We start from the raw sequence: 16,179 nt of genomic DNA on the forward strand, positions 1-16,179 counted from the left end.
CTATCTCATCCCCCATCCTCCTGCTTCTATGAGGATGTGCCCCTACCTACCAACCCACTCCCACTTTTTCACCCTCGAATCCCCTTCCCACCACTGGGTGTCTAGCCTTCATGGGACCAAGGATCTCCTTTCCCACCTATGCCAACAAGGCCATCCTACTCTACATATAGAGCTGGAGTCATGGTTCCCTACTTATGTGCTCCCAGGCTGGTGATTTAGACACTGGGAGCTCTGGTTGGTTGGTATTGTTGCTCTCCTCATGGGGACACAAAGCTTTTCAGTTCCTTCAGTCTTCTCTCTAACTCTTCCATTGGGAACCCCTTGATCAGTTCAATGGTTAGCTGTGAGCATCTGCCTCTGAATATGTCAGACTCTTGCAGACCTCTAAAAACACAGGTATATCAGTCTCCTGTCAGCATGAACTTTCTGACATCCACATCAGCATCTACCTTTGGTGACTGCACATGGAATGGATACCCAAGTGGAATGGTCCCCAGACAGCTCTTCCTTCAGCTTCTGTCCCACCCTTTGTCTCCTTATTTGCTCTAATGAGTATTTTGTTACTCCTTCTAAGAAGGACTGAAGCGCCCACAATTGGTCTTTCTTCTTCATGAGCTTCATGTGGTCTGTTAGTTGAATCTTGGCTGTTTCAAGCTTCTGGGCTAATATCCAATTATCAGTGAGTGAATACCATGTGTATTCTTTTGGGATTGGGTTACCTCACTCAGAATGATATTTTCCAGTTCCATCCATTTACCTAAGAATTTCTCAAATTCATTGTTAATAGCTGAATAATACTACATTGTATAAATGTATCACATTTTTTGGTACCCATTCCTCTGTTGAAGAACATTTGGGTTCTTTCCAGCTTGTGGCTATTATAAATAAGGCTGCTATGAACATAGTGGAGTATATGTCCTTGATATATGTATTGTAACATCTTCTGGGTATATGCCCAGGAGTGGTATAGCTGGGTCCTCAGGTAATGCTATGTCCAATTTTTTGAGGAAACACCAGACAGATTTCTAGAGTGGTTGTACTATCTTGCAATCCTACCAACAATGGAGGAGTGTTCCTCTTTCTCCCCATTCTCGCCAGCATCTGCTATCTCCTGAGTTTTTGATCTTAGCCATTCTGACTGGTGTGAAGTAGAATCTCAGGGTTGTTTTGATTTGCATCTCCCTGATGACTAAGGATGCTGAACATTTCTTTAGGTGCTTTTCGGCCATTCAACTTTCCTCAGTTGAGAATTTTTGTTTAGCTCTGTACCCCATTTTTAATAGGGTTATTTGGTTGTCTGGAGTCTAATTTCTTAAGTTCTTTGTATATGTTGAATATTAGCCCTCTATCAGATTTGGGATGGGTAAAGATCTTTTCCCAATCTGTTGGTTGCCATTTTATCCTGTTGACAGTATCCTTTGCTTTACAGAAACTTTGGAATTTTGTGAGGTCCCATTTATCAAGTCTTAGCTAGAGCAATTAGACACCAAAAAAAGTCAAAGGAATACAAATAGCAAAGGAAGAACTCAAAACACTATTTGCAGATGATATGATAGTATACTTAAGTGATCCCAAAGCTTCCACCAGAGAACTCCTAAACCAAAAAAAAAAAAAAAAAAAAAAAAAAAAAAAAAAAAAAAAAAAAAAAAAACCTTCAGCAAAGTGGCAGGTTATAAAATCAACTCTAACAAATCAGTTGCCTTCCTCTACTCCAAAGATAAACAGGCTGAGAAAGAAATTAGGGAAATGACACCATTCACAATAGTCACAAATAATATAAAATACCTTGGTATGAATCTAATCTAGCAGGTGAAAGATCTATATGACAAGAACTTCAAGTCTCTGAAGAAAGAAATCAAAGAAGATTTCAGAAGATGGAAAAATCTCCCATGCTCATGGGATTGGCAGAATTAATACAGTAAAAATGGCCATCTTGCCAAAAAGCAATCTACAGATTCAATGCAATCTCCATTAGAATCCCAACTAAATTCTTCATAGAGTTAGAAAGTGAAATTCTCAAATTCATTTGGAATAAGAAAACCCCAGGATAGCGCAAACTATTCTCAACAATAAAAGAACTTCTGGGCTAATGAGCATCCCTGACCTCAAGCTGTACTACAAAGCAATAGTAGTAAAAATTGCATAGTACTGGTACAGAGACAAGCAGAAAGATCAATGGAATAGAAGTGAAGACCCAGAAATAAACCCACACATCTATGGTCACTTGATCTTTGACAAAGGAGTTAAAACTGCCCAGTGGAAAAATGGTGCTGGTTCAACTGAGGTCAGCATGTAGAAGAATGCAAATCGATCCATTCTTATCTCCTTGTACAAAGCTCAAGTCCAAGTGGATAAAGGACCATCACATAAAACCAGATACACTGAAACTAATAGAAGAGAAAGTGGGGAAGAACCTTGAATACATGATCACAGGGGAAATGTTCCTGAACAGAACACCAATGCTTATACTCTAAGATCAAGAACTGACAAATGGGATCTCATGAAATTGAAAACTCTCTCTTTATTTGGACACAATCTTGAGTTCTTCATTGTCTTGCCTCTACCCCTGGGTCCTGAGATTATGTGTGTCAACAATGCATCAGACCTTCCAAGTCTTGTGAGAGCATTGTCTCAGATTAAGAATAATTATCATTTTGTTGGTCCCTCTTCTGTAGGAATTTGAGCCCCTTGAAGGTAATCACTTTTCAGATATTTATCCAATACAAAGCAACTGAATGATTAATAAGCAGGTCTTCATAAGAATAAAGTACATGCTTAAAGTGAACACTTATCGAATTCACAAATTACCTAACATTTGGTGATGGAAAAAAAAGGGAAACATCTAATAACTTACAGTTTTTTTTTTTTTCCTTTTAAATTACATAATGCATTGCGGCTTGCAAACTATTCAGAGGCATAGATCTGGGGCTCACTAATGAGTCATAAAAATATTATAAAAATTTATATGTATAATGTCTTAGCTTCACTTCTGTTGCTGTGATTAAAATGCCTTGATAAAAGTAAATTAAAAGAAAATGACTGACTTAGCTCACAATTCTAGATTTAAGTCTGTCGATAAAGGGATTTCAAGGTATTATGTTCGTGATATAGCCACAGTTAATAGGTAGCAATAGATGGCACCATGCTTACTAGTGATCAGCTATCCATAAATTCCAGAGCATAGTCCATGGAATTATGCTGTGTACACTCAGGTTAGCTCTTCCACCAGAATTAAAGTAACCAAGAAAACTCACCACAAAAGGTTGACAAGCCAACCTGATTGAGAAATACCTGAGACTCCATCCTAGATGACTCTAGATTTTGGTGAGCCGAATTAAAACTAACCATCACATATAGTAATAATTAGATTAATATCATTGTGTGATTTGCTGTAAAGATTTTGCAAAGAGAGAAGTAGGGATATGAGAGTGAATATAGACTCATCAAACGTATTTTTCTTTGAAATTATCTAACTTTGCTTTTATTTGTTTGGGACCAGTAAAATTCTTAGTTACTCTTGGTAACCTTCAAATATTACTTGTTAGTTATATATAATATGATCTCTGTACTCTATATGCTGCAATTAAAATATTTTAGAACAATGGAATATAAAATCTCTATAGAAATTAATTCAAAATTGATACACATTTTGTTAAATTAAAATGGTTTTCAATTCAGTATTTGGTTTAATGTATACTTAATCAAAGTTATTGTATTTATTGTTTTCTGCATTTGTTTGTTACTTTTGTCTTATTTCTTTTTTGTTTGTTGTGGTGCTTGGGATAAAATTTATACTCTAGTCAGGCATCTACCATTAAGTGACATCTTCAGTTCTTATTTTATTTTTCTATATGGAAGTATTTAAATTTGGAATCATCTAGCTTTTATACAGCTTTAGATAGGACTTATGAATGCTTGCATTGCATATTTCACAATATGCTAAAGACATAATTTGTAATTTTCTTAGTTTTCTTTTTATGAACAGAAGATTAAACATTATTTTTGATGGCTTAACTCTTCTATCAGTTTGATGGATATAGAATTATCCTGGAGATTCCATCAGGCTATTTCCAGAGAGCATAAACTGAGGAGGAAAAAACCTACTATGAAGATAGGAGGTTCTGCCCTATACCCTAGAGTCCAGTATGAATGAAAGAAAGGGGGCAGGGAAACTGCTTGAGAACTAATGTTCATCTCCCTGCTTCCTGAGTACAGTACAATATTATCAGTTGCTTCTATGTCTCTCTGTTCTGGTGGTATGAATGCCCTCCTTGGCCGTGGACCAAAATAAATCCTCCATCCTTAAGTTACCTGGTAAGAAATATAAAATATAGGTTTTGGGAAGCAGGCTTCTTGCTCTCTCAAAACAATGTGGCTCCTAGGCTTTGAATCTATGGAAAGAATATGGGAAAACTTGGAGCTATGAGCTAAGGAATCCCTACAATGTTGTAATCAGAGCTTCATCTAATATCCTATTTTGAACATAGACATAGAAGGGAAGACAAAAAAGAAATGTGCTCTCAAGGTTTTAGGACTGCTGCGAAATGTACTAGCGGCCATTAACATTGCCATCTGCTAAAAATATCTGACTTCTCTCTCCCTGGGTATTGAGAACTCCAGTAGGGCTGGAAATGGAGTGGTATAATTTGTTTTGTTGTAGATTTCAAAATAGCATAGCATTCAGGCTGTGTCGTGATTACTACTGACTCCTCTTAGGTTTGCAGTAAGAGAAAGCTTCATGTGGAGTGAAAAAGATGGCAAAAAATGTAAAATTTGGCGAGGAAAGAAACATGATTGCATGTAACATTCCCAACAAAGCCAGCATGGAAAACACAAGTTTCCTGAAGAGATATGTGCAGTGAGAACAAAGCCTCACACATCATTCTCCTAACAATAGGAAAATGTCCTGAGACTCATCTTTTACTGGTAAAAATACAAATTAATTAAGAGGAGAGAGCCTGAATTCAGGGGGATTTTAGAGGAAATCTTTTTAAAATCTACCTCTTGAGGAAGGATTTTTCCTGGTTTGGCCACCTAGGCACCTGGAGCCTACTATAACTGTGCTAGAGGTTCAGATGGTTTGTCAATTTGGCAGCAGAACTTGGCCGTATTATTCATATAATGCTGATATTCAGACATACAAAATGAAAGACTTATGTGCTCATCTGGACTTGTACCAAAGTTCCAGAAAGGCTCTGATGCCAATCAGTTTACTGTAGGGTCAAATTTCATGTGAGGAGTACTTGGGAGGCCATTGATGAAATTGTGAAGGGTGAAATCTAAGTTGTCATGGAGAATGACGGAGAACCTAGAATGTTTAAGTTCCAGGATATTGAGATGTTCGTAAGCTAAGAAAACCTGGAGTCACATGATTGGAGTTATCCCCCAAAAAACTGTATTTTTCAATCAGCACCATGGATGGAAAGCAGTCTAAATCTATTAAAGCCCAGAAGATGCATTGCTATTACCATACAGCCAGAATGGAGCCTTAGTAATCACTGGTTGACTTATTGGGTTTGGTTTTGGCCTGATTTTACCTTGCCATGTATGCATTCTTTCTGACTAGAATTAGTATGCTACTTGCTACTTTTGTATATTCCAGACATGCTTCACTTATCTTTTTATCTTAGAAAGTCTCTGAGTTAAGAGATTTCCTAAGAAATATTTTCTTAAGATCTTTCTTCAGTTATTTTTACAGCAACAAGTACAGTTACTAATTTAATGTGCTGCATGAATAGTAATATCCTATCTTGAATATATAGTTCCATAATTTTCTTATAATTTAAGACTCCAAATAATTCCCAAGTTATTAATGTAAATATATATGTCCTTAAGGTGTAATTAAAAATCTATAATCATTCTAGATTAATCATTTAGTAGATGAAGAAAGTCATTCAGTTATCTGAAGTTTATCCAAGTTATATGAAATATGTCCCATTATCTGTAGTATGTCTAGTTATCTAAAGTGTGTTAAGTTATCTGATGTTTGTTCGGTTATCTGCTGTATGAGGATGAAATATTCAGGGATGAGAGTCAGGACCACAGGACACAGCAGCTTTACTGATGTGATGAGACAAAGACTTATTGCCAGAGGGTTCTTATGAGTATTGAGATGAAAATGAAAATTCAGGATTTTAAACCCAAGTAGATGATTTAAATGTGATGCTTAGAGAGACCGACAGTATCCTAGGAGTTGGTATATGTCTATGTATTTTATACTTAGGAATCAAAAGCTAACAATTATATATTAGTGCATAATGTGGTGAGAGTCAAGCCATGCTACAAATGGAATCTCTTGATTGACATACCTAGCAATTTAGAGTTTAAGAGGTACACCAAAACTGAAGAACAGTCAAGGATTTTAGCTTCTGATACTCAGAATTTCATATAGGAAAGTCAGTTCACGAAACCACAGGGGCAATCGCTTATTTACTTAACCAGCACAAGTACTTTCTGATCTTATCTTCAGGGTGCATGGAGATCTCCAGCTTGACAATAAAAATGTCAAGCTTGGTTTAATGATTTATAATCAGGGTTGTGCATTGTGTGGAGCTTGCAGCAGAATGTTGGGCTGTCTTTAAGTTCCAGGTATGTTCTAATAATGTTTATCTATGTCAGGAATATATATGAAAGATTCACAAATATCCATGAAACAACATATGGCCTGTAGGGAGAGGTATGCCTACAAGTATAAAACTGGTTTGAGACATTGTAGTAATTTGAGTATTGAGTGCTTTTTACCTTCTAATGCATTTGCTTCATATACTTCAGAAAACATAAACTGTTTGTGACAAAGTAAGTGATGCCACCCGTCATCTTGTGATCACTTGTTTCTCCACATTTGATTCTATGAACCTGGTGCTAGTTTGAGAATCAAGATGTGGTTACTATGTAGCTCTCCTGAAAATGAAACTAGCCCTCATCACTGGACTGATTTGCTGTTGATGGGGGAGGGAAATGTGAGTGCAGATTCTAGAGTAAGTTAATCCCTTCTGAGAATGAAGTAACTGGTGGGCCAAGTTCTTTAATCAGAAACTCACAGACAATTGACTCTGGGTTATGTTTCTAAGAGTGTGGAAAGAGGTGGACAGATGTCTCTCATTGTGTTTACCTTGGTCAACTTTGTCCTCACTGCTCACTATATTGCTTTATACCAACAGCATGCTTAGTGTGGTTGGCTTTTTATAGAGAAACCTGCTCTTTGGAAATGAGAGGCTCTATCAGGAGGCTAAATTGCAGTTAGTTTATTTTCAATCCAAGCATTAAATCTGCAAAGTTCTGCATCTAATTTAAACCACAGATAAAGATGTGTTTAAATCAAGTTTCTAGTGTAAGTGCTATTTCGCTTTCCTAAGTTTGACCCAACTCCACAAACACTTTAATTTACAGTCCACTGAACTCATTAATAGCTATTATTGTTTTCAGTTTTCAAGTTCTTACTGTATTCTTGCCAAGCATACTCATATTTTCCATCTAAGACATAATGCTACAGAAGAGAATAAACTTGCAACACATGCTGCAGCACAGATGTCCTCAGAAGACACTGGGCCAAGAGATATAGTTAGGCAAAGAAGGGCACATGGTATATGATTCTCTTCCCATGACTCCTCAAAATCACTGAAACAGAAGGTTCAATATAGGTTCTCTGGGACTGAGTGGAGAGCAATTTGGGTATTTACTGATTAGTGTGTATAGAATGGTGATGAAAATATTGCATAGGTGCCTGATGGGATCATGTCACGGAGCAGAGCCTTTAACTATGAAATATGCCTTTAAAACATTAAGAATATAAATTTATATTACATTTTGTAAAAAAAGAAAAAAGAAAAAAGAAAAATAGGGTATTAAAAAGTTAGGTTATATCCCAATTTCCCACTTTTTTCTTTTTCTTCTTTCTGTGTTTACAATAATGAAAACTTAATGGTATAAACAGAAAAAATACTAATATTCTATATTTCAAGCCTAATGTAGCACTACCAAAATATCAGCAAACTGGCTTTTGATTATCCTTAATACTTAGTCTCTTTTTACTTCTATTTTATTATAATTTTATTTATGTATACAATGTAAGTTGGTCTCATTTTCCCAAGACCTTCCTCGAAACTTTGTGTTCCTTTCTTTATAACTCAATGTCTTATTTGTGACACCTATTTGTGTAATTGTGTGAGGCCATCCACTGGGCCAAGGGTAACCTACTGATGGCCAGCATTCCATAAAAAGTGTTTCTCTTTTATTAAGTATCTGTACATTGCCATAGCTTTGCAACTAGGACTAGGGCATCAGGAACTTCTTTGCTTTCTGATTGGAGTTTCTAATACTTACGATCTTTTACATGTAACCACAGCATCTATGTATATATGTTTAACAGTCATGTCATTCAGAGAAATCCATCTTACTCAGCATCCCTTCCTATGCCTTAGATCTTACACTCTTTCCATCCAATCTTCCATTATATCTCCACTTACAGATCTCACTTATTTTCAGCATTATTTTCTTCATTCAGTGATGTATTTTCAGCATTTTGAATAGTTATGGAATTTTACACTAAGCACCACCCTCTGTTAAAATAAGCTTCTCTTAACAAGGGTGAAAACACCACAAATCCATGAATATGCATATCAGTATTACTAATAGAGTTTGGCAAAAATCATTTGGCAAAATTACATCAATAGGTTCTCTTCTAGGGCCAATGGCTTTCCCAGCTATAGGTTTTGACCCTCTTTATACAAGGAGGCATGAATTACTTCCTTGCTGAAGGCCTCAAACCAAATCAAAAAAGTTGTACCACTCTTCACCTCTTGTGGCATTATTCATCAGTGGGAACATCTTGCCCAGTGGGTAGATAGTATGGCATTCATGGTCAAACACTGTGTAACAAAGACTATTAATGTTATTTTTCTCCACCTGAATTCTACATAGAAATTGCAAGCACTGTGAAAGATCCAGCAGGGAGTGTGTTTCATGGTTAGTTCAAGTTTGATCTCTATATGTCCTGAAGCCAAAATGTTAGGAGTCTTCAACAGTAGGATATTATTATGTAGTTTTATGAAAAATCAGGATATATAATAATAGCATATCTTCATTTGGTACCTCTGGGGAATTCTGATCAATAATTTGGTGGAAAGTCACCTGTAAAGGAAATGACCAATTGAGAGAGGATGAAGCTAGCCTAGTAGAACAAACTCTTTACAACTATACCTCTGGAAGATTAGTGTCTATTCTGTAAAATAAAAATTAAAATAAAGTCCTAAATTCCAATAAAAACAGGGTTATGGATCTGAACAGAAAATTTCCAAAACTAAATATAAATGGACATCAAGTGCTTTTAAAAATGTTCAACATCCTTATGTATCATAGAAATGAAGATTAAAAAATGCCTTACCATTCCATCTCACTGCAGTCAGAAAGTCCATCCTAATTCACTGCCAAAGCAATATAAGCTAGTACAGTAACTTTTGAAAATGAGTCTGGAATTTACTAAAAATCATGAAAACAGAAATACAGGTGACCCAGATATGCCATTCCATGTCTAACCCAAAAGACTTTATACCCTACTACATACTAGTGCACATCCATGTTTATTGCTAGTCTATTTACAATAGTTGAGAAACAGAACTAGCCTACACTTCCATCAAATGGTAAATGGACAGTGAAAATGTGGTACATATATACAATGGAGTAATATTCATCATAAAGAAAACTGAAATCATGTTGCAATTTGTAAACAAATTATTGGAACTGAAAAGCTACATTGAGTGAGATCAACCAGGCCCACAAATAGAAGTCAGTAACGTTCTATTTTATATAGAGATGCTAGCTTTAAATCTTGTGTTTTATGTGTTCAGCCTGAAGTACTCATGGTATTCACGAAACTAGCAATGGGTCAAAGGGGGAATGCATTTAAGTGGTACGATATGTAATATGGAAGCAGAGAAGGAAATGATTGGATTCAAATAGGTGCAAGCAGATAGTGGACTGATGGGGATTAAGAAACATAGTGAGAGAAGATTTAAATAGAATCAAGTGTGCATGAAAGAGCTACATGTGAACATGGACAGAACCATGATTATGTAATCAAGTAAAGATCATAGTAATACGAAATATTTATAGTACATGTGATAGAAAATAATGGAGGAGAGGAATAGTGGGAGCTAAATGTTTATTCAGAGGGTGCCAGGGTGTGTGGAAATGTAAAACAGGTTATTAAGTGAAAGTCTCATTGGCAGGCACAGTTAGTTATGCACATCGAAGAAAATCAAACAGTGAATTAGTAAAACAAAATGCGCAAACTCAAACCTCCCTGAAACATTGTGCTTGGACTCACAGCTTTAAAATATGCAATCAGTGTAAATAAAAAGATAGCATTGGTTCATTTGCTTTATAAATGAGACAAGAATATAGAGATAGGAAACGTTGTACAAAATATCAGAAGGACTTGGGGTTCTATGTCCACTATGAGTCTGCGTCTCCATGTTATTGACCAAAGTGGCATTCTGAAGAGAGGATAACTGTATTTTCAAACTGGAGAAAACAGGCTACAGAGAGAACATGTAGAGCCCCTTGTGGGGCAGAGGTCTGTGAAAGGATTAAATGGTTCCTGGTCGAGCACAGGCCTTGAACCCTGGACCCGAATGGGACTGGCGTTGCTGTACTTGACTGAAAGATGAGGGTCAATGGAGGTCTTGGGGGGTCGGGGGGGGGAGGCCTCATGCCAGGAGCCTGGAGTCTGGGGGCGTGGCCGAACACCTACCGTCTTCCCATTAGGGTCCGGGTTTCCAGGCCTGTGCTTGACCAGGAACCAAGCTATCCTTTCACAGACCTCTGCCCAACAACCCCTCACACAGGACTGAATGAGAGAGGACTCATTGCAGAACATGTCATTAATGTCCCTGAAAAAGACCAGATGTTCCTCAGAGGCTTGAATTTCATTAGATTAATAACAGTCACACTGTTCTAGACTTAAAAAAAAAAAATGAGATATCCAAGAATGATCAATTCCAATTCTTGTGAGTCCAAAGATTCAGTTTTTTTTTTTCAATAGATTATATTGACTGAGAACATTAAAGAACTGTTACATTCTAATTTCTTTGGGATGAGAAAATTGATGGATCTCTTAGATCTTCTTTTTTTTTTCCTAAAGATTTATTATTATGTTTCTGCTGCATTTGACCATCAAGTGGTTTTTACATATATGTCATAAGTGAACATTTTCCACAGGCAATGGGAGCAATGATATGTGTAAGGTAATTGTGATAGTTATTTTTAGGAGTCTGCTTGAGTGCATTTAGAACTATCTAGAAGATATAATTTTGACAATGTCTTTGGAGACATTTTCAGGGAGGTTTAGCTGAGTAGGCAGGAATCAAAATAATGTGTGTGGTACCAGCCTTTGGAAAGCAGTTCCATGCTGAATAAATCAATTTCAAAATAAATTAAGGTGCTAAAAAGAGCCTCACCAATAAGATTTATTTATTTATTTATTCATTTATTTATTTTAGAAGCACACACTTTTTTTTTTCAGTTTAATGAATATTTTAATACATTTCAGATGTTATCCTCTTTCCCTATTTCCCTACCACCCAGAAATCCCCATCCCAACTCCCCTCCTCCAGCTTCTATGAGTATATCCCACATACACCCACCCACCCACTCTCACCTCCCTATACTTTGGAGCATTCAGCCTTCACAGGACCAAGGACTTCTCCTCCCACCTATGCTCCACAAGGCCATCCTCCACTACATATAGAGCTGGACTCATGGGTCCCTTCCTATGTGCTGCCAGGCTAGGGGTTTAGGCCCTGGGAGCTCTGGTTGGTTGGTATTGTTGCTCTCCCCATGGGGCCACAAACCCTTTCAGCTCCTTTAGTCTTCTCTCTCACTCTTCCATTGGAAACCCCTTGATCAGTTCAGTGGTTAGCTGTGAGCATCCACCTCTGTATATATCAGGCTCTGGCAGACCTCTAAGGAGACTGTTATATCAGGCTCCTGTCAGCCTGCACTTCCTGGCATCCACAACAGAGTCTGCCTTTGGTGATTGCACATGGGATGGATACCCAGGTGGAACAGTCTTCATATGGCTCCTCCTTCAGTTTCTGTCCCACACTTTGTCTCCATATTTGCTCCCAGGAGTATTTTGTTACTCCTAAAAAGGACCAAAGTGCACACACTTTGGTCTTCCTTCTTCATGAGCTTCATGTGGTCTGTGAGTTGTATCTTGGGTATTGTGAACTTTTAGGCTAATATCCACTATCAGTGAGTGCATACCATATATGTTGTTTTGTGATTGGGTTACCTTACTCAGGATGATATTTTCTAGTTCCATCCATTTGCCTAAGAATCTCATGAATTCATTGTTTTTAATAGCTGAATAGTACTCCATTGTGTAAACTACTACATTGTCTGTATTCATTTCTCTGTTGAAGGACATCTATCTGTGTTCTTTCCAGCTTCTGGCTATTATAAGGTTGCTATGAACATAGCGGAGCATATGTCCTTGTTATGTGTTGGAGCATCTTTTAGGTATATGCCAAGGAGTGTTATAGCTCAGATAATGTTATGTCCTCAGATAATGTTATGCCTAATTTTGTGAGGAACCACCAGACTGATTTCCAGAGTGGTTGTACCAGCTTGTAATCCCACCAACAATGGAGGAGTGTTCCTCTTTCTCCACATCCTCACCAATATCTGCTATCACCTGAGCTTTTGATCTTAGCCATTCTGACTTGTGTGAGGTGGAATCTCAGGGTTGTTTTGATTAAGCACACACAATTTGACAAGCTGCTTAAAGTTCAGCAGCATTACTTTCCTGCTGCATTGAACTATTTCTCTTCTTAAATATTAAACTTTCGACCAAAGTTATTTCTTCTTTCTTGGAGTTGCTTGCTGCCATGTGTCCAGTTACAGTGATGGAAAGAAGTAAAGCAGACCTTGAAACATAATTCCTTTTGGAGTCAGACTGCTATTGGTGCTGAAGTGCCTTAAGATCTACTGAAACAGTACTCCTCTTCTGCTCTTCTCAATGCATATATTATATCTTTATAGTTTAGTGGTTTATAGTGCATACAACCACTAATCATTTTGTCAAAGAGAAATATGAATAAAATCAGAAATATAATTCAATTCTATATTACTTCCTCAAAGCTATTGATATCTGTTTCTGAATGATGGCCCATATATTTTGTGTTTTGCATGATGTAATTCTTTGATATTCAGTGATCCTATTGGTCAGTATACTTCCTCCTGCATACATAGCTTCTTTTTTTAAACTATGAAATGATCAGCTTGAAACTATTCACTTATATATGACTTTATTCTTATTTTATGGTACCAGAATAAAGTGGGTGTTGGTTTAAAATATGAACTTTACTTCCATGGATCTGAAAGACTCAGCTGTAGACATAAATTATTAGAGCCTTAACTTGGGAATTTTTAGGCTTCTGGATACTTCTAAGTGTTCCAAATGTTTCAGTTCCCCTGGAATATCTCTCATTGTAAGAATAACATATATCTCCTTACTATCATCTTTATATAAATAATGCATGGTATTTTGAGTGTTAAAAAACAATATGAAAGTCTTCTGATGTACTTGGATTGGTAATTTCAAGTTATTAGAGAAACTCTGCTAATCAGTCTTAGCTAAATTGTAAAATTTTCAAGGTTTTGTGAAAGCAGAGTTGTTTATTTAATATGGAATTATTTGAAGCACTTGAATGGAAAATAACTTCATGATAGGATACATGGAAAGGCAAAGCATATCAATCTTTCAAATAAAGAGTTAAGATAAAAAGATTAAATCACTATACTAAACTGAATAGTATTAATTTATTGAACTAATAAGCAAAACAAAGTTGTGGTATAATAAAATGATCCATGTTCAGTTTTTTGAGATTAGATATAGTTTCAACACAATTATATTATCTCTCAAATAAACTTAATATTAACTTGAGTATTATTGATTTCATTATTGTTTTATGGACATTTGTTTTACCAGTTGGAAACTACTTTTTATTTAAAACTTAAAATCTAATTATTATATTTATTTGAGTCAAGATATAATGCAGTTATTAATATCAGTAATGAGAATCAGAAACTTTTATTAAAAAATACCTTAGGATTCTCATTTAAAAACTAAAAACTTTCCACATGTTACTGATGCTGTAAGAGTGAAATGGAACATTTTATTTAACACAAACCTATTTATTTTGATTACTAAGTAATTTACTTTCCACTGGTTTTAATTTTCTGATTCATAAAGAGCAGCATAAAAAATCAGGCATAGAATAAAATATTCTTTTAAAATATAAATATTAATCTCCAGATTAAATTATTTCATATATTGTACAAATAATATTTAGCCTCTGCTATATATAACTACAAAAGTTGATATCCTAGCTGATGGCCTAGTCGTTAAGCATGACTCCCATATACTCTCACTGTAGCCCTTCTTTAACAACTGACTATGTGACAGGGTTCCAGGCTGCAGAATATGTTTTCAGAGCTCACACTTACATGTCTCCACTCAGTGCACTGGCTAGGTACAGTTCAGGGTCTACAAACTTGTTCTAAATAGGCATTATGTAGAGGCATCCCTGAAGCATTGGGTATTTAAAAGTTAAACAATACCTGCTTCTAAGGCTCAGGGAAAATTGTTGAAGAGTAGAGAAAAGGATTGAAAGTGCCAGAGAATCAAGGAGTTTGCAGTGACATTCTGTCTCTTTGTAATATCAGAAACTATACCCATAAGGTTTTACTACCATAACTGCCTAAGTAGAAGTTGAACAAGAACAATAATAGACATGGCATAGTAGACAGAGGAAAGACCACAAGACCTTAATCCTACACAAAGTACTATAGGCAATTAGATATAGCGAGAGTGGGAGAAAATCGTTTTTCAATTTTTTGTCCACTGGAAATGGTCATATACACAAGTAGAAATATACAGATTGAGCATGATAAATTTAATGTGTGTGTGTGTGTACATATGCATGTTTGAACAATTAATAGAAAAAGAGGCCATGAATTTGAAAGAAGAGCAAAGAGGGTAAATAGAAGAACTTACAGTATAGAAAGCATAGGGAAAATAATGTAATTATATTAGATTCAGAGATAAAATAGACAAAAGTTAATGTCAATCATTTCTAGGAATTTTAAAAATTAGTAGACTTTAGAAGTTACATAGTTCACAAGATGGCTCAGGAGGCAATGATGTTTGTCACCAAGCTCAATGATCTGTGTTGGAATTCTTGAATCAATATGATAGAAGGAGTGAACTGACTACCAAGACTGTCCTTGAAATATATAGACACACACATACACACATACACATACCTACATAAGTGCACATAAACCCACACTTTCATATTTACATATAAAGACAATAAAGGCAGTTTTTAAAAAATAATAGAAATTATAAGAATAAATCAATTAATTACTTTTTATCTGCTTGTTATCAATAACAGGAAGACAAAAACAGGCATTGTAAATTTAAAGTTATACTTTATTTTTTTCCTCTGTAATTTTTTGAATATTAGAACAAACTTTACTGAGAAGGTTAATTCACAAAATGTTATGGAATTATTAATTTTATATATGCTGTTCAGGTGAAACTTACTCCCTTAAAAGGTCTACAGTTTTTATTGTTTGCTGTAAAATGTATGCTGTTAATATAACCATATCAATGTTTAAATATGGTAGGATTGGTTATTAACATTTTTTTTCTTTTTATAGAATAAGACACTTCAAAGAATCTTGCAATGTAAAGGAGTTCTTCCTGGCTTTGGAAAATGGGAACACTGTTGGCCAACAATCCCCAAGAATTTCAAGGACACTCTCATCAGTTATTCATGATACAAGTCTTTTTAGAGGTGGTGCTTCCATCTTTAATATCGAACTGCTTTTGCCTTTTCATTTTATTTATTTTTTAGAATTATTTTACATAGTTATAATCATATATAAAACTATATTTATTTTATTTTATACACCAGATAGTAATAATTTTTCTATTGACTTAGTTATATATTACTTCTCAATATATTTGCTTGGTATAACTAAATGATTTTTATACTGTCATAGGTTTTTCATTGTGAGGTAGTATATCGTAAACAAAGATACATGGTATCTTCCATAGTGATGATGTTAAAGGGCTCCAAAGTTTTAAGCAAAATACTTTCCTACATGAAA

At 35.6% G+C, this 16,179-nt stretch overlaps 1 protein-coding gene across 2 annotated transcripts in view; it reads left to right on the top strand.

Moving 5' to 3' along the window:
- The window catches only part of Cnbd1 (cyclic nucleotide binding domain containing 1), a 334,202-nt gene extending 318,307 nt beyond the window's left edge, over positions 1 to 15,895 (top strand). For both annotated transcript variants that reach the window (XM_076923968.1, XM_076923969.1), the window contains exon 13: positions 15,727 to 15,895. In XM_076923968.1, coding sequence (XP_076780083.1) covers positions 15,727 to 15,846 — 120 coding nt within the window. In that variant the 3' untranslated portion in view covers positions 15,847 to 15,895. The remainder of the gene's footprint in view (positions 1 to 15,726) is intronic.
- The last annotated feature ends 284 nt before the right edge of the window (positions 15,896 to 16,179 follow it).

The sequence above is a fragment of the Arvicanthis niloticus genome, chromosome 25 (assembly GCF_011762505.2).
Source record: "Arvicanthis niloticus isolate mArvNil1 chromosome 25, mArvNil1.pat.X, whole genome shotgun sequence".
Lineage (NCBI taxonomy): Eukaryota > Metazoa > Chordata > Mammalia > Rodentia > Muridae > Arvicanthis > Arvicanthis niloticus.